At 34.4% G+C, this 23,184-nt stretch overlaps 1 protein-coding gene across 2 annotated transcripts in view; it reads left to right on the top strand.

Annotated features, from left to right (window-relative positions):
• The window catches only part of RYR2 (ryanodine receptor 2), a 393,600-nt gene that overhangs the window by 304,573 nt on the left and 65,843 nt on the right, over nt 1-23,184 (top strand). For both annotated transcript variants that reach the window (XM_048299766.1, XM_048299765.1), the window contains 12 exons: nt 749-798; nt 4,533-4,593; nt 6,304-6,542; nt 8,748-8,829; nt 10,883-11,013; nt 12,782-13,102; nt 14,434-14,674; nt 15,069-15,156; nt 16,618-16,710; nt 17,051-17,221; nt 18,175-18,234; nt 22,380-22,514. In XM_048299766.1, the coding sequence (XP_048155723.1) occupies nt 749-798; nt 4,533-4,593; nt 6,304-6,542; nt 8,748-8,829; nt 10,883-11,013; nt 12,782-13,102; nt 14,434-14,674; nt 15,069-15,156; nt 16,618-16,710; nt 17,051-17,221; nt 18,175-18,234; nt 22,380-22,514 (1,672 nt within the window). The remainder of the gene's footprint in view (nt 1-748; nt 799-4,532; nt 4,594-6,303; nt 6,543-8,747; nt 8,830-10,882; nt 11,014-12,781; nt 13,103-14,433; nt 14,675-15,068; nt 15,157-16,617; nt 16,711-17,050; nt 17,222-18,174; nt 18,235-22,379; nt 22,515-23,184) is intronic.

The following is a 23,184-nucleotide window of genomic DNA, read 5'->3' as shown; positions in this document are numbered from 1 at the left end:
ACCAAAATGGACATTCATGATGAATATTCTCACACTAAACCAGATTATGAAGACAGATTTAATTCCTCCTTAATCTGGAGCCCAGGTCAATTTGGGTAGGGCAGTTTGCTCCTGCTTCTATGAATTAGCACAAAATTTCACTCTTCTTTGTTCTCAATGGAGTGCTGTTCATCAGCACAGGAAGTAGTTCAAACATGTGAAACAAAATCATTGATCATATTGTTTTAAACCATGTAAGAGGGAATATTTAAAAAAAGAAAACTTATTTGAAAAGAAATTCTTGCTGTGTTCAGGTTTACAAGATCCTAATTGAGCAAGTTAAACATTTGCCATCACATACCTCAATTAATCTGATTCCCTTAACTCTTGTTCTCAAATTGTCAGTGGTATCCTGTATAGCACAATGACCACATTTTACTTTTTAAAGCTTTGATGGTTATTTCCTTGTGGGTTATTGTATAGGATGCTTTTATATTAATTAGCTTTGCTTTTAATTTTTTTTTTGTTTGTTTCTTTAATTATAATATGTGCTTATTTAACCATGTTTGTTAAGGATATGCACTTGAAAATTCTTTCTTTAGTATTCTGTCCCACATTCTGCTCAGACAATTGATTCTTTCTGCGTGACATCATGTTGCTTTTCCTGCTCATATATCAGCTGTTATTTTTTCTTTCTTGTCTCCCCCCCTCCCCCCCTTATTTTTTTCCTTTTCCCTTCTCTTCTCTTTTATTTTTCTTTTGTCTTCAGCCTGTTCTGCAAACTTGGAGTTCTTGTCAGGCATAGGATTTCACTGTTTGGTAAGGAGACCCTTGAAAAATACTAGCATGGCCATCACTTGGTTTTCTTTGCCGTTTTTGCATTGTGTTAAGTGCTGCTTTGTTGCATGCTGCATGGCTGAAATGCATGGTCTACACAGACCACTTATTGTTTAGATTGGTAGATCACAGAATTTATTAGATAGAACAAAAAGCTTTTGTAGTTTTCAGTTTGGGGGAGGGTGTTGTTTAGTTTTCTGTGTGTCTTAACTAATATTTGGGTTTCATTATCCTATCAAAGAATTTTGATGAGTAAATTAAAATTACTGATTTGTAACATTATTCTAAATCATTTGGGAAAAACATTTGACAGTCAGAACTGCACATTTCTATTGGAAAGTCATCAAGGAAAATTAGAAGTGGGCTGAAATGCTTAGTTATGTTCTGTGGAATTCTTGAATATTCCCAGATGTGCTTGACTCCACATACGCATGTATACTCTCTTTCTGGTATTATGTGACCTTGACAGGAGCTCGGTGTTTGTCTTATGCCATGTGAAAATCACTGAATTGAAGTCAATTTGAAGACTGTATCAAGTGTATACATTATATGCAATGTGTGGCACAGTCATTTGCAGTTCTTTCTTATGCCGTGGTGCTAGGAGAGTTGGAATAGTACATCCTATGCATACATAGCTTCTATGATGGATGCAGTGCAAACTTCAGCATCCATGAACATACCTAATTGGGTAATTACATAGTGAATTAGATTATGATAACATGCATCTAACTCAATTCCCACGTATTTCGTTCAATTTGAAGGGAAGGAACTCGCTGCAGCAGTGTGATGTTTAAAAAGCTTACAGACCATTATGAAAACCATTAAACTGAGAAGAATGATCAGAAGGTGTTTTAGGATAATCACTTTTAAATATTTTGGAAGGAACTGAGTGGATTTGCCTCTAAAGCCAAAAGATCATAGGAGGAATGGAGTTATTTCTGCAGCTGTGTGGCATTGTTGCAGCTTTTTCTGAAGGGTGGAATATGTCACAAATGTACACATAAGCTCTGAATTTTACCCTAGGTTGTTTCTTCAAAGAATGAACTAGCTCAGGTATACTATTAAAATTTGCAAATCTTTTTTGTTATTTGTGCATTTGGTTTTCAGACTTTTTTTTTTTTTTTCCCTAAAATGAGTCATGGTTGAAATTGAAAACCAAAGTCAACATAACTTTCTTCAGTACTAAAGAAAAGTTCTTTTCTATTCCACATCTCAGCTTGTTTATTTCCTGTTGCTTTGCTGGGTTCAAGTGCTAGGAGTTGTCAGATAGGATCAGCTAATTATTTGTGATGGCTATAGTTTGTTTTTTAACTCTTTTCCTAGAAGACAGCAGTAACTAAAAGGAGTACAAAATCTTTATGTCAACACAGTAGTTTTTGCGTGAATTATGACAAGGTCATCATGAGACTATGGAGCATGATTGGGTTGTTTACTGTGGACCTAATAACTCAAGTCAAAGTCACCTTAAAGTTTGTTTGCCCTTGCAAGTGAATTGCATGATGTGAGAAAGTCTGATCAAGACAGTTTCACTTATTCCAGCAAAGACTGTGTAGAAGAGGAGAAAATGCTCATAACTGAGCACAGCTGGGGCCTAGCAAGTTATTTGTGCATTTTGAAGGCATCTTCTGTGAGTGAAAGTTGCTCAATAATAACTTTGATGGATAGTGCGGAGTTTGCTATAACAAATAGCACAATTCTATATGGTTTTGTCTTATAGGTATTTTATATTACTGTGAATTTGAATGGTACTTCTGAATATACAGTGTCATTTATGAAAATCATTAGTGAAAGTCATGTAGCTTAATATGTATATAGGAGTTTGATAAAATGGGAAATTAAGTCTGCACGTCTTATAGAGTGAACTTAAATAGTTAATCACATTTGATATCTGAGTGTTATTGAGATTATGGAATTGTAATTCAGCATGGAATCATTATTTTTTTACAATGTGAAAGTAGATTTTGACCACAATAATTTATTGTTTGAGAGCTGGACCTGTACATCAGGAAGACTGTATTGATTTATTTTCATTAGTATTACTGGGCAGAAATTGAAAGATTTTAGTGAATAATTTTGGTGCACTGAGCATATTAATCTATATTTTCTCAAATTTAAAAACCAAATTTGTATAAGTAGTTTGATTCAATTTTTATGCTGTTTAAATTTCTAGTAAGCCATTAGATTCTGGAGCAGGTTGCTGAGAATTTGTGGCTGCCCCATCCCTGGAAGTGTTCAGGCCAGGCTGGATGGGGCTTTGAGCAAGCCTGGTCTAGTGGAACGTGTCCTTGCCCACAGCAGGAGGTTGGACCTTGATGATCTGTAAGGTCTCTTCCAACCCAAGCCATTCCATGATTCTGTGATGGTCTAATCCACAGTCTGGTGTGCTTTGAGTACTTCCCTCCATACCTGCTGTTAGCACAGTTCTGTGCTCTTTTAGTCAGCACTGGCATTCCTATTAACAGAGCATAAAATAATAAGGAAAAAGAATTTGATCTGACCAAAAAAATCCTTAATCTTTTGGGGTGGTGATTTTGGTAGGATTTTTTAGGTCACCTCAGCTTTCTTATCTGCTTGCTCTGCCACTGCATGATCACATGTGCCAGTGAAAAAAGGTGGGGCTGCCTGTCTGAGGCAGCCCTGGGAGCTGTGGTTCTGGTTTGTTTAATCTCCTATGGATGAACATCACAACAATATTTCCTAATTTTGGTAGCACAGAACAGCTTTCTCGGTGCTGCAACAAACCTCCCACACCTTCTGTGCAATTTATCTTTTAAAATCTCTAGTTCAGTGAAACAATTACTAATTTTAGTTGTATGTTCATTTGTATTTTTAAGAAATAACCACCAGTGAGAAAATATAGTATGCTGTACCACTGTATGCAGATAGAAGTATTTTCAGAAATCTTAAACATTCAAATTGTTTCTACTTTTTTAATCAGGAAAATTTAAAGAGAAGTGAAAAAAGGCAGTTTTATTTTTGCATAATTTCATTTAAAAAAAGTAAATTAGAAAAACAGGCTGTGGTTCAAATTTGTGTAGCCTACATCTGTTCTGGACTTAAAAAGAGATCGTAGAGGAAAGAGGCTTGTACCTGGCAATATTTTGGGATGTACACGTGCATAGAAGGCTTGTTGTGTGTAAGTCCTCTTTTTACATACTTAAATGGGAAAAAAAATTATGGAATATGTGTATTATATCAGAGACTGTTATTCATGTGGACCACACCCAATTAAGCCACAAATGGCTGCAGCCTATGGGGAACACCAGGGAACTAACTTTTTTAATGACATTTTATGTAAGTGTTCTCTTCCTGCAATAGCAACTTTGGAAAGTTCACAGCTTTTATGTTACTGAGAGGGAGAAGATAAATGTTAAATAAACTTGAATTAATTAAAGCAAAACTTAGAGAAATCAAATGAAAACCAGACAATACACTGCAGCTCTAATTAACCCCACATTTAAGTGCTTCCATCTTGACTGCCTCAGCTGTTTTATGAAAGATGCTTTACTGCCTCTAGTTACTGCGTTTGTGTAAACAAGGCTAAGACAAAAAACTGCATGTTTTTTAACTTGAATGTTGAAATTATGCAGAAGTTCAGTTGCTCTTCTGCTATGTCATTTACTCTTTCATTGAATCCAGAGGTACAGTTAGCAGAGTGTCAATCAGCTATATGCTATGCTCAGCTTCATTGGTGGATAATTTTCCTCCCTCTCTAGGAAACGATGCAACATCAATAGTCAACTGTCTTCACATACTGGGGCAGACCTTGGATGCGAGGTAATACTGATCGTATTTTCTAAAGTACAAGGAAAATCACTGAGGAAAGTAATATGCAGTTACCTTTGGGCTACCTGTGTGAGGCTACAGAATTTCAACACTCAAGAAGTTACAGTGCTGAAAATAATTGCCATTGCTAGACAGGTCAATTACTAGGGTTTGACACTATTTGTAGGTTGCACTTTAAACTTCGTTAAGGATCACTGGTGTCCAGAAGCTTCTGGCTGTTAGTTCACGTGGTTTTAATCATGTGACTTTCTCAAAACCACAATAAAGTTAGAAATATTTTATAATTTTCCTTACACTGTTTAATCAAAAACTTCAGGAGTTAAATGCACATGGAATACAGTAAATCTGTCTTGTAGAATGTCTTCTTTGCAAAATTAATTCAGGTTCTAATTTGAAAAAAACCCGAAACCTTTGCATAGAATTCAGTGTTATTTTTATATTAAATTGAGCTGCTTGAGCTGTTGTTGTGAGGTTTATGGATGAGACAGCCTTGATATATTGGAGGGTAATGTGTTGCTTTTCATTTACTGTAAAGTCAGCCAGCTCTGCTGATAGTTGTTTTTCAGATCTTTGAAGTTGTAAAACAAAATATGATAGCTTAAACTGCCTCCATGGAAATTTAAAGGTTACTTTTTTGACTTTGCATTTAATCTCAAAACAATTGGCTGGATTATGCGCAGATGGTTCTTTTTCTCAGTGTCCTTGCAGTAGCTTTTATGGACAAGTTTTACATTCCATTTGCTACGGGGTAGAGTCATGATCGTGGCCATTAATATGGCTCAGCTCTTGCATGATACTCCTTTATTTTGCAATATATTGGTTTTTTTGTCTGAAGTTTTCCATTGTCCATGCTATCACACAGACAGAATAGATACAGGTAAAGGTCACTAATTCAGCTCTTGGTAGAGATGTAAAAATAGTTCCAGAAGGAGATAAAGGAATTCATGGAGGTAACATGAAAGTTTAAAGAGATTGCTTTTGAAACTGTATATATTCACTCTTTAAAATAGACAATCAGACTAAAAGAATTGGACTGATCTTCAATTTACAAAAGAACATCAACTTGATTTATTTCATGCATGCCTTAAATGGATACTTTCCTTAAACAAAGGATCTTCTTAATTGAGCTAGTAAATCATATAAGGTAAAAAAAAAATACAAGGTAATAATTCTCCTGGATTATATCTTTACATAATTGACTATGATACTATAGTTACATAACCAATGCATTTATTTTTTCATGAATTTATTGATTTGATTTTAATAGATGTGGTTGTTTTTACTCATTCTTTCTGATGCCCTTATTCTGGAGACAGAAATGTGACTGTTGCAACTGGGAAGAGTTTCTGAGTTCTAGCTTGAGACAGTTCTCTTTCTGGAGTCAGAAATCAGACACTTATTAATTTTTACTTTTGTTAGGCACTTTTTGGTTTTTTCCTCTGTGAAGGCAAATGAATCAATTTATAAATTTTGAAGGACTATTTGCTTGGCAGGAAAACGGATAAGTATCCTTGTGTTCTGCAGGATACCTATAAAACTTGTTTTCAGTCAATTATTCTGCTCTGAAGAGATTTTACAATGTTAAAAGATGAAAGATATTTCTTCATATTTCTATTATTTATTTCATATAATCCAAGACTAAGCTTTATTCCATGCTTGTCTAATAGAATATTCTTCATTCTTTTTGCATGCTATAAACAGGACTGTGATGAAAACTGGTCTGGAATCTGTTAGGATGGCATTGAGAGCCTTTTTGGACAATGCTGCTGAGGATCTGGAGAAAACAATGGAAAATCTTAAGCAAGGCCAGTTTACACACAGCAGAAACCAGCCAAAAGGAGTTACACAAATCATCAATTATACCACAGTTGCTCTCCTGCCAGTGCTGTCTTCATTGTTTGAGCATATTGGACAGCACCAGTTTGGGGAAGATTTGATATGTATGTATCGTATATTCATGTGTGTATGTAGAAGGGCTATGCCATTAAAATATCTGTAGTGTCATGTAGAAAGCATTACTAGACCCTCAATTCTGTTAGAGAAGGACAAATCCTATGTCATTTTTGACAAAATTGTCATTGGTTTAATCAAACATTTGCTCCAATCAACCAAAAACAGTCTGCAGGTTTTAGTGGACTTTGAATAAATATTAAAGCAGATGTGTCCATGATTAGAAAGTCAGAAGGATCCATTTTGTTAATAACTTTACCATAGATTTACTGCGACTTTCTTCATGTGTGAGAATTCACATTGTGCAAGTTACTTTGTCTTTACTCTGTCTGTAAATAAGATTATACTACAAGAATGTTACACCATCATACATGCACCTTGACTCAGTTTCAGTTAGAGGGGAATTTGGGTAGGTCCTTAAATTCTTGGGAAAAAGGAGAAGTGGAAGGATCTCCTTAAGAATTCAGACACCAGAGAAGGGAATGTATATGACAGCCTCTATATCAGATTTCTGTATATAGATTCTGATTATAGCAGATTCAGTGGTCCTTTATTTTCCCAACCTTAAAATTTTGCAGCCAAAATTTTTCAGACTTTGCGCACAAAACAAAGTCTGCACAAAAAAATGTAATTTTATATATTTTAGGAACTCACAGAAATATCTCTGTCCAGGTGGCACTAAAGGGGGAAATCCTGCTCTCTATGGCTGACTCAGTTACTCAGTTATGAAAATCTCTGAGAAGGACCTGGAGGAAAAGACTATTGAGTTATATTTTTTTCTCTTTTTAGAATCTTGAAAAAGCATTATTTAAAATAGCATTAAAAAAACTCTTGAAAAATTCAGAGTTGTATTGATGGATTTGAATGTCATGAGACGTAAACATCCACTTTTTTCATTAAACTATTTCTGTAAAATTCAGGAGACTGTGACAGTATCCAGAAAAAGTAATTTGTTCATCATAAACCACTTTTTGAGGCATCAACATATTCATGCCGTGTGTAAGTTTTGATCTCCGGTATTCCATGTTTTGGAACTTAGTATTTAGCTTTGAATATTTGATCACTCAAGTTCGTGTTCTTAGTCAGCTGTTCTACATACATCACACTGGTGTAAAACACCAAATTTGGAATTCATGAACTGAGAAAGAATAATTATTTTAAATTTTGCCTATTTATTTTGTCTAGAGCATATTTTCTTACACACAACTTCTCTTTACATCTTTTTAAGAATAAGATTATTTTATTTGTACAAGTATCTTGACCTGGTGCTTTTACCTAAGTACTAGTTACAGAGTTTACTCCATGGGGGGAAATCGCATACAAAGGTGGGGCAGAGTACCTGAGGTTACTGTTACGATGTAAAAACACTTAAATCCAAGATGATCTGAACTAAAATCACAGTGCAATAAAGGGCCAGGCCACGTAGCTTTGATACAATATCTTGCAGGCGCTCCCAGCCCATCAAGTCTTACCCAGTTTTACTCACAACATTTCATTCATTGCATGTTGAGGGATGATAATAGCACTGCAGGAGAGACTATGAAAGATATCTATGGTAAGAATGGGTGTGTTGTCCTTCTTGATGGTACTTATACTGTTGTTACACTATTGGTGCAGCGTGCATTACAAAAGCATTTTTTCAAATAGATGTTAAGATTATTCTCACAATTTTGTGACTGAATTATTTAATAATTTTAAAACGTCTTTTGGTGAAATACTCATATGGACTAAAGGATTATTTATTGATTTTAATCCATTTTAAATTTTAATTGTAAATTAGGTACATGCTATTAGTTGATATCAGTGCCTAAATTAAAAAAAAGATATAAACTGTGATTAAAATAATTAAATATCTGTTTAACAGGATTACCTTTATTTTGCACAGTGGTGTTCTATTTGTAAAGGTGCCACATACAAAGGATTGATATGCCATTAATTTCATTGTTTGTGCACTGGTGAAATAGGTTTACTGTTTTAGCTGTTAACATAATGAAATAAATGGAAGTTTTGAGTAAAAAGTATAGTACTCAGAGGCCCAAAGACATTTTGTATTTAGCAGGTGATTTCTGCGGATTGCCTTTGTTATCTTTATATTTTAAATTCTGTTATTGTCTAAAGAAATTTATTTTAATTCTATGGGAATGTATTGAAAAAAAAGAAACTCTTTGTAAATATATTTTTCTTCTTTTCTTTAGTGGAAGATGTTCAGGTCTCTTGTTACAGAATATTGGCCAGTTTATATGCTCTGGGAACCAGCAAGAGTATCTATGTAGAGAGGTAAGGAGGAAAATTTTTCTTTTGTTTTTAATATTTGCATTTATATTTAGCATCATGAATTTGCAGTTCATAAATTAATATAGGAGGAGAAAATTATTGGAAAGATATCTTGAGAGAAAAAAACAGTGCTCAGATTTTAAGTGGAATGCAGGTGCATTTATTATATTACACCTGAAATATTGCATTATATGTTTCTCAAAATATTTTTCTTAATTAAAATCAAAATTGCAATTAAAATTATCTGACTTTACAATAAATAGCACTTGATTTGAGGGTTAACTGGGGTAATGTAAAATTATGTCATTCAGCTCAGCAATTTTTATTCTTCCTTCTATAATGTTTAATTGTGATGTATATTTCTTTCTCATTACTCTAAATTTAATTTAATTTGTCATTTGTGCAACACTGTTTCTTTTCTAGTTCAGTTATCCAGGTAAATGAGGTATTAAAATGCTTTTTTAATACATCTCTGTATCTGCTAACCCCCCTCCAAGTTACATTTAGTCTGTGTAAGCCATGTTTGGTCAAAAAATAGAGACAAATAGAAAAATTCAGTTCTTGAAACTGAACAGTTGCGCTTTAGTGACTAACACTGTTCTGAAGGAAGGCTAAACAGAATTACTACATTTTAGATATTGGCAGCAGTAATCTAGGAAGTTTACTGTTTAGGACGTGACCCTCTCCAGCAAATGAACCTGTGCATAACTCCAGAGCAGCCCCACAACATACCTTTGCTTCCTTTGTGGTGGTATCATAGCCCATAATATGAAAAATCGTTGGGACCAATATTTAAGTTTAAAAAAATGCATATCTGTGGAAAATCGGGTCTCATTACTTTCATTAAGGATATAAAATGAATTTATTTTGCTCTTTGGCAAATAAAGGATCTGGGACTTGTTTTGAAAATATATCAGTGTAAGTGAATTTTTGTGTATGATCGTCTGCAACCATTATTGCAATCGAAAAGCACATAGTATGCTCTTTGCAGGTGTGTGTGATGGATGTATGTTTTACTTATGAGGACTTAATGAAAAGGAAAAAAAAGGAAGAAGGAGAAAACAGTCTAAATAATAATGGGAATAGAGTTAGATTTAACAAAATCAAGTGTAATGAGATAGATCTAGAAAGAATAAAATCTCCAAGACTGAGAGAAACTATAGACCGAGGATGAATCTTGCTAAATCACAAGATCAGTTTTGAGGTCTTTTTTTCCTTTTAACTTGAAAGTTCATGATTCTCCTGGGTTTTCAAATTCTCTTGGATTTCTGTCATATGTGTGATTTGGTCTTAGCTAGGGATTTCTCACCTCTCTAAATTCTGTTGTGATCAATTCAACTGAAAATAGAAAGAATAGTTTAGAAGTCCCCTGAAGAACCCAAGTGAAGCGACAGGGCATCAGTTACTTCTTCCTAGAAACACGCTTTTTAAAGTTTTGACACACAAAGAATTTTGATTATCAAATAAATGTCATATATTTGAAGGTATTAAAGCAATGTCTTTGTGATAAAACCTCAGAGTTCTTGATTATGAGAAGATATTTTCCACTCACTAAAGAACTTGACTTTCATACTAGACTAAGCATGAAAGTGATTATCACTATTTCTCAGAAAAAGGAAATATCTCTTAAATAAAATGATAGCTGATTTCGGTCTCTTGTTCTATCCAGTAGATTTTTTTTAATAGTAGGGATTATAAGATCAGTAAAGCTGAGAGGAAAGTAACAGAACAGAAAGCATTTTTACAATTACTTTGGTTTCCCCTGCATGGTTTTCATTTTCTGTAAGCCGTGTAGGCCACCTTTAAGATTTTATGTCTTAACATTTTATTCATATATTAGCAGAGGGTTGCTAGACTTCAATTTCTATTACACATCCTTGTGTGGATGATCCTAGTTCTGTTGTGGCTTATCTCTTTGAAATGCGTTCATCTCAGAATACAAGCCCAAGGTGTGGTCAATCAGTACTGACCCCACTGGTGGTCCCTTCCAACTTTATCCATTCTGTGGCTCTGTGATCAAAGATGTGTGTAGTTAATGGTGTTTGTTAATTCACAGGCAACGATCAGCACTAGGAGAGTGCTTGGCTGCTTTCTCAGGGGCCTTTCCAGTGGCTTTTTTGGAAACTCACTTGAACAAACATAATATCTACTCAATCTACAATACCAAGAATGCGAGAGATAGAGCAGGTATTTCCAGAAACTCACATCATGGTTATGAAAACGACTTCACTGTGAATGCTGCTTGCCTTAAGACATGTGGTTTTGCATACATTTTATAGCATGAGAATTTTCTTGTAATGTCTTGGTTGTATTTCTTTTCTAAATCTTTCTTTCTAAATGAATTTTCTAATCAATTTATTTTCTAAGTCTGATAAAACCTATGATTTTATGTTCCTATTGTTACTGATATTTTAATTTTGAGATATCATTCTCAAAATACAACTTTGGAATGGATTTAATGAAGAGACTTTGCACATTTTTAGTACCTCAGATATTCTATATTTGATCATAAAATTATGCATTCTCATCAGTAGCTTTGGTTCCTCAGTTTACATAAACAATATTGGATCCCTAAAACACATATACTTGCAATTGAAGGAAAATAGCTTTGCTGTATTAATTACATATTATGCCCTTATAAAGTAAATAAATTGCAGAGTAGTATGTAGATTGGTTTTTATTTTGTTTGACATACAAGACAGTACAGCTAGTTTACAGTGACATTATGTATATTTATTTTGCATATACCTTTTTCTTCCTTTATTGATATTTCTTATGCTGTAACATGATGGTTGAATAAAGTCATATGCACGAACTGTTCCTGCAATAAATAGAAGTTGCAGTAGAACTTTACAAGCTCTGCTTATGTGCCGAGTCTGAATCATGTTACAGATACACAAAGATGACAGTGTATGTCCGTACAAGGTGCCAGTTTATAATGGCATTCATTTTATAACTTCACCTTTATTTTTTAAGAAAGGGAGCATACCAGATTTATTCTCCAAAGAGCTGTAGTATTCAAGCTTGAAAATATCAACAGCTGTGCATACCTGCCATATGTTTTAGCTATTTTAGAATATCTGGAAGGACAATCCACTGTATTGTTGTGATATTTAACAGAAATTTGAATTTATTTTCCAAACTTGCATTAATAATTAAGGAGACTATGTGATGCCTGTATAAAATATATTTGCGCTAAATAGGAGGAGATACTGCTTTTCAAAAAGGACTATCCTTAGGACAAGGAACTGTGGAATGCTGGTAGAGACATTTGTATTCACAAGTCGCCGGCTAAATTTTGCTCTGTAGATACCTGTATATGTCACTGTATGAGTATGTCAATATGTTAGACATTCAGGAGCTACAGACTGTGCTTGCAGATATATTTTTGTAGATGAAAGAAACTCCTTCAAAAATAAAGGCAACTGCAGCACCTTTTCAGGGGAAGGAACTAAAAATTCAAATGAATTCAAAAGTAAACATTTACAATCAGACACTCACCTTGAGAATCAGTTTCTCAAATCTGCTCAATTCATTATGAGAGGCAATGATTTCTTTTTGTTCTGTTAGAATTCCAGATCTCATCTAACGTGTTGAGAGTGATTTCATTTTATCAATTTGTTTCCTCAATTGTAAAACTTATGCTGGAAATAATTTTGAAATTTAAGCTTTATTTTGGATATAGAAAAGTGCATCTGATTTCTCTGAGTTCATTCCACAGTATTTATGTCGTTGAAGCTTTCATACAGGAATTTTAATTATAGAACTGTTCATATAAACAGTTTATTGCTCAACAGTATGAAGGGATGTGTTTTTTATTTTTGCGTTTGTTTCCTTTGGATCAGAAGGGTGCAAATGTAAACAGAAAACAAAATTTGTATTGAATAATTATTTTCCTTTTATGACCTAGTTATTGATTTTTGGTTTTTTGGTTTTTTTGGGTTTTTTTCAATAGTTCTCAATTTGCCAACTAGTGTGGAAGAGGTTTGCCCAAATATTCCCTCCTTGGTGAAGCTAATGGAAGAAATAGTGGAACTGGCAGAATCTGGTATTCGTTACACACAAATGCCACATATCATGGAAGTCATCCTGCCTATGCTGTGCAGTTACATGTCACACTGGTGGGAGCACGGGCCAGAGAACAACCCTGACAAGGCTGAAACATGTTGCACAGCCTTGACGTCGGAGCACATGAACACTCTGTTGGGTAACATATTGAAAATCATCTATAACAACCTTGGTATTGATGAAGGAGCCTGGATGAAGAGATTAGCAGGTAAGATGTGAAAGTAAATAAATAAGCAAGCAAATGTGTGTATATTCAGAATGTATGTACACACACACAGACTCTGAATCACTCTGTATTTATCCTGTTAAAGCTGGAGTAGAAGAACACTCATATTTTACATTTTTAAACAATACAGATCTTGATGAATCAGAAATACTAAGTATAAAGAAAAAGCAGTGTAAGCAGTATGTTTTAAACTCTCAATAAGTAATATAAGTAGATTAGACTATTTCTTTTTCCCGAGAATATACACATGTGCCTTTTGTGGTATATTAAATTCAAGGACTGTAGTAATTTAGCCCCATTTTCATTATACACCAAGTTTTCATTTGCAGGCATTACACAGTTCCTTGCTATTCTGTAAGAGTGCTGGATCCTTAAAACCTTGGTTTGAAGGTGTATATCTAACATATCCATTACAATGAAATGTCGAAATGCTCATGTCATTTTAGTAATAGTTGCATTGACTTCATTGCATGAACAGCTTGAAACTCATTTAAAAACACTTTAATTCTCAGTGTTACAATCTCTGAGGAAAAGTCACTTCAGTGGTGTGGATTCAATTTTTCAGTTAGACTTTCTTATGACTTTTCAGTTTTTACTGTAGTAGCAATTTCATTCACGGTAGCATTCAGAATTCCTAGTGTTCTGAAAGTTAGCAATACACTCTAAGAATAGGTGGTAACTGCCTAAAATTCTGTGTAATTTAATCAATATATTACCAATGATTTTGTACCAATGGGCCCAGTTGAAGTGGTAGTTTACATAATTGTTCATATGAGTACATTTGCAAAAAGCTTGTGCTAACAAGTCTGAAATGAATGGTTGAATAGTCTCATTTGTGTGCATAAGAAATACAGGCCAGCTGTTTCCGTGGATTTTCAAATAACCAGAGCATGCTTTCCAGTGCTGCTTCGCTCAAGCAAGGTTCAAAACAGAAGCCAGTAGCTGAGGAAACTTGTGTGTGCACTATGTAGCTATATATGTATCCATCCATACCATTACACAACTTCCACATTGCTCAATAAAACTATGTAGACAAATACCATGCTGACAGAATACCAGTAAAGAGGTATTTCAAGTTTTATGATCATGCAGGCTTAGTCTGTGAAGCTGCAATTTCTGCCCTCAGACAAAATGAATTGACTTTGTGAAATCCTGACCACATTTAATTCTTGGCAAAACTTCTGCTGATTTCAATGGGGGCAGGATTTGACTCTGTAGCCTAGAAATAAGATTCAAGAAAGTGGGAAAAGGTAAAAGATTTTAGTTATATTTTGTGGCCAGGTATATATTATAATATTCATTGCCTTAAATAGTGTTTTCCCAGCCCATCATAAGTAAAGCGAAGCCACAGCTCTTAAAGACACACTTCCTTCCACTGATGGATAAACTAAAGAAAAAAGCAGCAGTGGTTGTATCGGATGAAGAACATCTAAGAGCAGAAGGCAGAGGTGACATGTCGGAGGCTGAACTGCTCATCCTAGATGAGTTCACCACTTTGGCACGGGACCTCTATGCCTTCTACCCTTTGTTGATTAGATTTGTGGACTATAACAGGTATGTGGAGAGGAATAGGTCAATGAATCTCATAAAACCTTCCTTTTTATTGATACCGCATCTTATCCCTTGATGTGCCTAGCACTGAATTAAAGTGGCTTTTACTCAGTCTGAAAATCTTGAAGTTGATCAAACTAATGCTTTCTGACTTCTAGGAGGAGCTGGGGTCTTTTTGAGGAGAAAACAAAACAAAATTGCAATCCAAATCTATTGGATTAGAAAGTATTTTAAGGGTTTTGAAATAGGACATCAAAAAGCCACTTCTACCAGAAAGGATTAAAAGCATATATGATTGGTTTTGTGGACTTGTATCCTTGTAAAATGTTGAAAAGTGATTTCAAAACATAAAGACAGCGAGGATCATCCCCTTTTTCACCCTTTTACCAAATTTCAGGGCAAAATGGCTGAAAGAGCCCAATCCTGAAGCAGAAGAGTTGTTCCGCATGGTGGCTGAGGTCTTCATTTACTGGTCAAAGTCTCATGTAAGTAATTCCTTGGTAAATACTTGTTTTAATGAGGTTTCTTAATCATTAGATCAGTTATTTAGTGGTTATGTTTGTAAAATACATTTAATGACAGAAGTGAAACTGCAGATGGGAAAGTAGTAATGACTCACATTTCTGACACATTTGAAATGGCAGAGAAGATAGGAGAGTTGGGTAAGTATTTTGTAGCATAGTAAACTGATTAAAGATATTTTTCTTACAGAGTCTGCTTTGTTGTGGGTTTGTTGTTTGCCTGGTTTGTTGGTTTTTTGGGATTTTTTTTTAATATACCAAGCTCATTGTGTTTTGTGTCCTTACCCTATTTTTTTTTTTCTTTTCAGTTATTTTGACCCCATAACCTTTTTGTAATCACACCTAGTAAGCACTGATGCTTCTTAAATAAAGCATGATTCAGTGAATACTGGAATGTGGATACAAAAATGCTGCTAGCAAGGATTTTCTTGCTATTTTCTAAGTCCGTGAGAGACTTTTCTCGCTCACAGAAGAGGTAGCAGAGTTATGTAAACAACCAAGCCACCTGCAACTTTGAAAAGTCTTGTTTATGGTACAGTAGAAAAATATTTTGGCAATGGATGTTTTAGGATTTTAGCCAATCACCCCAAGGGGTGGCTGATCCTTTGTCCAATTAGACTATGAAGAAAAAAGTCTATAAAGAGTTTGTAAAATAATTAAATAAATCAACCTTGCTGCACAATTCCTGCCTGCTGGATCTTCTCTCCTCCTCCCTATGGCTGCGGGACATGGTGATATACCTTAGGACATTTTTTTTTTAAATACTGGAACACAAAGAATTAAAAAACCCAAAGAGTCTGATTTCTTTCAGGCATTAGATCTTTGTATGTACTGTTGTGTGTACTAAATTTCTTTATATGCTGTGACTTCAATTCTCTCAAATCTGGGGAACAAGACGCCTTATAACTTCTGTACTTGTGCCTGAATTTGACTGTAAGATTTATTATAAGCAACAGTGTGCACAAAAAGTGGTTACACTGTAGATAGATACTGGATAATGAAATCACCTGTGTATTCATAATTTCAGTCTTTTATTTAAAAAGTTTCTTATGTACCTGAATATAGTGGAAATTTGTAATGGGGAAAAAATGAGTGAGTAATTTACTAGTAAGGGAAAACCTGGACAATATTTTTATATTGACTTAGAGGAGGAGTGAGATTTTTATCATGTATTTTTCATAGCTAGGAGAACATTTCCTTCTCTCTTACATGGGGAAAAAACCCCAAACATACACCACCTGAGTTATGCAATGTAAATGAAGCTGAAATACAAGGACATTGTTGATTATCTGTTCATTTTTACTGTCCTTGTCTTAACTTGTGGATTTTACAGATTTCTACTTAATTCATATTTTTTATTTAAGGTATGTTTAGATAGAATCCTCATATAAATGCTTCTAACTGAGATCTTCTGTATGTTTCCAGAATTTCAAAAGGGAAGAGCAGAACTTTGTGGTACAAAATGAAATCAACAACATGTCTTTCCTTATCAGTGACACCAAATCCAAGATGTCTAAGGTAGTGTAAAGATTTTTATGTTTTTCTCTTTGCAAAAGGAAGGTGTCAAGAAGACTCCAGAGAAGAACCTTTTGTTGTTTGATTTTTTTTGTTTTGTTTTGTTTTGGGTTTTTTTTGGCAAAGAAATCTGTTGAAAACACTGGGTTGAGATTCAAAACACAGTCATTTGCGAAACGCATGGCAAAATATTGGCAATGATAAAATGCCAGTTCCATTGGATAGGGTCACACCTGTATAGGTAATAAGGAAATTGTCAAACCAGAGGCAAGTACAAAGTTGCTAGTACAGTTCTTTTGTTTAATATTGGATTTTTCTTTTCCATCTTTACTTTATTCTGCAGGCTGCAGTTTCTGACCAGGAAAGGAAGAAGATGAAGCGAAAAGGTGACAGGTACTCTATGCAGACCTCTCTCATTGTGGCAGCACTGAAGAGATTGCTTCCAATAGGCCTAAACATTTGTGCTCCTGGAGACCAAGAGCTAATTGCACTGGCCAAAAATCGATTTAGCATGGTAGGTGCTCTTTTTGCACTTCCAGAAGGTAGAAATATTTACTAATTGAATTCCTTGAATATTTCACCCTGCGTTCTTACAGCATGACACAGAGAATCAAGATGATAATTTTTTTTATAAGGGCACAGTGGGTGATTATGGTATATATCTACGTATTTTACTCATGGCTTAAAATATTTCAGTTTGAACATAGGATCAGTATGGATGTACTTCAGAATGATCAGTATATGAATAGAGATAGCATTCAGTAGTTAAACTAGTTATTTTTCTCTCTTAATTTTTAATGCAAAGTAGTGTTTGTTATATTTTATGAAGCTTGAATTTGGTCGGACTTGATCTCGAAAGTCTTTTCCAATCTACTTGACTGTGATAAAATTAAGAACTAGCTGTTTCTCAACTTCCATGCTCAGTATCATAACTATTCCTTTTAATCACTCTCATGTGAATGCAAGAATTTCTGTAGGGATAGACTGATTTAAAAGTTGTTCTTTTGGGTATATACTCAAAGTGCAATAATGTGATTGTAATTTGGAATATAGTCCTTTCTCAAGCTATAATACTTTATACACTCTAGTGGGTTATATGACAATTGGACTCCTGAACTGAATGCTATAAAGGATAAGAGCTCTGCAAAACAAACAGAAATCAAATCACAGAAGGCTCTGTTCATGTTACTGATTTTATTTGGTCAAACTTTCTGTATGTGTATATTAGTAATCTGAATTCAGACTCACATTTAGTATGTTACTGTGAACAGATACGTACGATGCCATCCAGAACTTGATCCTGTGAGCTTGGATAAAAAAAGATTTATCTCGGAGATTTTTCTCAGTCTTTCACATTCTCAGTTTAATTCATCATCTGATGAAGCCCAAGGTTGATATTTAAATGAATTATAACTTTTCCTAATTACCTTCTATTCCTAATTTATATGATTTGTAATCTATTGGCAGAAAGACACTGAAGATGAAGTACGAGATGTCATCCGCAGTAATCTTCATCTTCAGGGCAAGGTAATCTATACACAGTTTTTAAATTTGACTTTTCTTTCTTTGAATTCGTTTGTTAGTGCCATATAGTGACAACTTGCCTTGGTTCATTAGGATAGTTTGTAGTCCCTTATTCTCTTCTGTCAAGTAACTTGTTCATGACAACTGTTAAATGTTAGGTTTTTAATGTGTGTATATATGTGTTATATACAATAACATATGGCCCTTCAAATCTCTCTCCATTCACACCATTAATGCAAAATTGGAGATGGAAGGAAGATCTATCATTGTTTAAACTCCTACTATTATTTGAGATAAAGTCTGCAAAATGCTTAAAGTTTCTTAGTATCAGCTTGAAGTGTAAATGAAAAGGAAGCTGCCATTTTGCTGTACTCTGAAAGTGGAAAATCTCCAGTTTTCTCAATTTGTTCCTGCTTTTCTTCCCAGGGAAAAGAAGGTATTTTGGGGAAAAGTGTAGATTTTTGTTACTGAATTCCAGTTAGTGCCAGGTGACTAGCTTTAGGGGAAAAGTGCTGAATGTCTAGTGTAATTAAGCTGTTTTATTAATGCTTTAAATAAAGACAAAGAAGCCAGAATATGGAAGTGTAATAAAATTATGTATGTTTCTCCTCTATTGAAGAAAGATGGAATCATACCTATGGATGTATCTTTACTTAGGATTGTCCTCTACCTCCTCCCCCTGCCCCATGTTTTATTCACCTCAAGAAAAAACTAAACTGGTATTTCCTGTGCTCATTAAAAGTAACAAAAGGGTAAACATGAGTTGAAAATCTGGTGCTTTTTTTTCTGAACACTTTTTAAAAAATCATTCAGAAGTCTAGATTCCTCTGCAATCAGTGCATGGCAGAAATAATTTTTTTTTACTGAGTCAGAAGTGAGATGGTTCTTCCTGAATAATATGTGAAGATTAATTTTCTCACATCATGCTTTCCATGTATCGCTTCCATGTCAACAACAAAAGTGTTTTGCATAAAATGCTACAAATAAAAATCCAGTAGTGTTAAATTATAGGGTTTGCACATAGAAAAGTTTACTCTGGAAGCAAAAGATTTGGTTAAATCCTAAGAAGCTTGAAATAATTATCCTTGTATAGCAAATACTGTTATATACTGAGAAGCAGAAAACACACAGGCAAAGTACTAGGAAAAAAGGAGTGTTTCTGAAGATCTTAATGAACAATAGTACTTAATGTGCATGCCATGAACATAAAACCCTTAAACATGAGGTGATTTTCTGTATAAACTTCAATAGTGTTTTCTTAGTGACAACGATAGCTATTTCTGTTCCAACATTGTCATTATGTGTCTATTGTCATCTTGTGGGCCATGCGGTTAAAATTCTTGCCCGGGTTTTCATGTTGCTAATTAGCACTTGTCCTCCTGTTTTAACTACTTCAGTTTCTATTTTGTTTCTTCACTGATACATTCTGCTGTTCTGAAATTTCTGTCTGTTACTGCTTTGTTGCCTGGAAGTAATGATACATCCTAATACCTTGATCTGTGCTTTCTCTTCAGAAACTTCCGATGCTTCAATTAAAAGTTTGCTATTGTTAAGCAACTTACGTCTCCTCTGTTTATACTACATGAGAATAAATGTGCTTTTTAATTTCTTAGACTGATGCAATTTCACAGTGCCTTGATGATTAAGACAAAAGTAATTTTAGCTAATCCAAAGTACATATAACAATATGGATTTTCTAGTTGGAAACTTTTCAGCAATGACTTTAGACTTTCCTATTTTAAAATGAATTCCTGGTGGAAGATGAAAATCTGAAAGAGAGACACGTAATAGATACATAGATAACAAAACTAAACTGCTCTTGTAGTTAGCTTTATTTTATAGCTATTTGCATATTGCTTTATTAACTTTTAAAAACTCTGATTTTGACCTCTGTGAAAAGTAGTTAACTACAGGCAAAATGATGATTTATCAGTGACATATTCTAAAGTTAACACTAAATGTGTGTAACTTAATTACTGAATGTATAATGTCTAAAGTTAAATTCAGTAGTTATGTACAAAATACAATTTATTCCATAATTCTCTGCTGTCATTAGGATTCAGTCACTGTACAGTCAAGTATGATGTTTCTTTTTAAGAAAAATGATGCCATCATGCCTGCACTACCCTTTTGTTGTCTGAGTAAGTCAGACATAATGGGAATCTAGGCCAACTGGTCTTACAAATTTAAATTATTATTTACTACTGTGAATTAATAATGTAATAATGTAACTTAGTTATAATGGTATTTGTGTAAAGTGGCTTCCAAAATATAGGAAAAATACTGCTTTTTGAAAGGCTGGTTTTCTTCCAACCATGGCAATATTCTTTCTTCAAATGGTGTTTTCTGTTAACCACTTCTCATAAACACCTAACATTCTGTTATTTATGTTAGAGTTAAAATGTAATTTATCTAGATTCGTCTTTGGAGTACTGCACTGTTAGAGAATCATCCTTCTGAATCTTTAGCTATTAATGTCGTGGTGTCTATTTCATGCATTTGTCTACCTTTGTCTACATTTGTGCATTTGTCTTCACCCTGTTTCTGTCTTTCCTTTCCTTGCATGCCTGCATGCTGTTACTCAGTACCAAGCCTTTTATTTCAAGAAATTGATGACGAAACTTGCATTCATTTTGACATGGATGAAGCTCAAGTCACCAAAATCTTCTTCCAGCCATTCTAATTCACATCTTGAAATGTCAACTACTCATACCCTTAGAAAACTACCTATACAAAAAAACTGTACCTTGATAGAATGTGAGGAGTCCTCAGATCAAAAGACATCTCCACCTGTGATTAAAAGGTCTTTTGTGGACTATCCATTCATGATGATCCAGTCAAATGCTCACACAAAGACTGTGGATGTGACAGTTGTTAACAAATGGAAAAGCCGAAAGGTGGAAGAAATGCCTGCAAAATGTGGCTTTCTAGGTTATAATAAGCTATTAATGAACGACTGTGTAAGTTTTTAATCATTCCTGAAACTTGAGTAAACTGTGTATCATAATGTGTTTTGTGGAGGTGAATTAGCATTATTGTCTCACCTTAGGCACAAATTGAAATCTGGATCCACAAAGAAGTTTTAGACAAGTAAGTGTTGAGTTCAAGCCCTATGCAAATCTGTAGGGTTTAGCTCCTAAGTTCTCTAGCCATCTGGGACAGTGTGTCTTCAACAGTAACTGCATAATTAGGAATGATCACTGGCCACAGTTCTCAGTAAAATGGGTCATCGGTGTCATTGGCACAATAAATGGCTGCAAAGTGTGTTGCATCAGTGTTGATTAGCAGAAGGACTGGAGGGACAAAACAAACCAAAAAAGAAATCACTAATTGTAAAACAGAGAACTACAGATCAATGAAGTAGAAAAAATGAAATGTAAACAGAAAAATGTAATAAAAACCATTTTGCTTCTTAAAGTTCTTTATAATTTGAAGGCTGATAAGCAAATGAATCTGGAATTAATTTTTCAAAATTAATTTTAAATTTTTTATCTAGTAATCAGTAAAATTAGGATTTTATAACAATTAAAAAAATTTTATAATAGACATAAATAATAGCAGTACTTCTAATTTCCATGACTGAAAACTAAGTAATCCCGACTAGCAGAGCAACACTTTCAATGTGGTTTCATTTAATAATGGGAAAGGCAGTGTACTAAGTTATGGCTGTGTACCTCATATTCATTACTTTTCCTCAAATATTATATTCATTGCTGGTGCCAGTGCTATTTGTTGACCAATGATCTTTTGCTATTTGTATGATTATTAGTGTTTTAGTTCTGTGGAACAGGTTGCCCACAGAAACTGTGGGTGCATCATCTCTGGAAGTATTGAAGGCCAAGTTGGACATGACTCTGAGAAATCTGGTCTCGTGGAAGGTGTCGTTGTGTATGGCAGAGGGGTTGGAACTAGATGGCCTTAAAGGTCCCTTCCAACCCTAAACACTTCATGTTTTATGGAAGCTCTTAAAAAGCATTGCACAAATTAGTCGTGATCTCACAGTGTAGTGGATGCTATGTGGGTTAGCCATGTAAAAGTGTAGGATAGCCATATAAAGTGTTTCAGTTGACCTTTGAAGCAGTTTCTCTACTAGTTTAAACTGTTTGGAACATTTTGCCTTGGTGACATGTGAAATCTTTCTCTTGCAGCTTGAGGATCCCGCCATTAGATGGCAGATGGCACTTTACAAAGATTTACCAAACAGGACTGAAGATTCCTCAGACCCAGAGAAGACTGTGGAAAGGGTCCTTGATATAGCTAATGTACTGTTTCACCTGGAACAGGTTAGACACACTTTACCAATTCCATTCCTTCTTATCTAAATAAAAGAATTCACCCTTTCATTTGTGCTTTGACCTGCTGTATTTAATGTTATATTGTTTTTTCTTTCTTTTGATGACTACTGCTTATGTGCTTAATCTTATGTTTTGTAGTCCAATATCATGGTCATATCTATCTCACAGTGTATTTGCAGCAGCTCCAACAACAATTTGTTTGGCCAATCTGGCCAACTCATATATCCCTTGCTGCATTCAAGAAACAGCAGAAGCAGGTTGGAGGAATCATTTTTTCTGAGGAAGATCTGTCAGAATGTTTTAAGTTGCTTCAGAATCTGGCAAAAAGGTCTATTGTATTATCTAATATTTTTTGCAGTAATATACGAGCTTCCCATGTGACCTGAACTACTATAACTTTCATTTAAATAATTCTGTATTTTATTTTGTGTCCTTTCTAGTAGCAGTATTCTTTAAAATATGACCTTAAAAAATCTCCTAAATTGATACATCTTACAGGTCAAAGACTAGTTGATAAATTCATTTTGTGACTTTTCTTTTAGAATTGTTACGTATTTTGCACTTTAGATTTATTCTGTGTTTTTTCCTTTTTAAAATGTAGTGAAAAAACAGGACATTAACTTGGAGGGTATTCCTAATGTCAGAGATGAACACTGCT

Source organism: Corvus hawaiiensis, chromosome 3 (genome assembly GCF_020740725.1).
Source record: "Corvus hawaiiensis isolate bCorHaw1 chromosome 3, bCorHaw1.pri.cur, whole genome shotgun sequence".
Lineage (NCBI taxonomy): Eukaryota > Metazoa > Chordata > Aves > Passeriformes > Corvidae > Corvus > Corvus hawaiiensis.
This window is presented reverse-complemented; position numbering and strand designations above follow the sequence as displayed.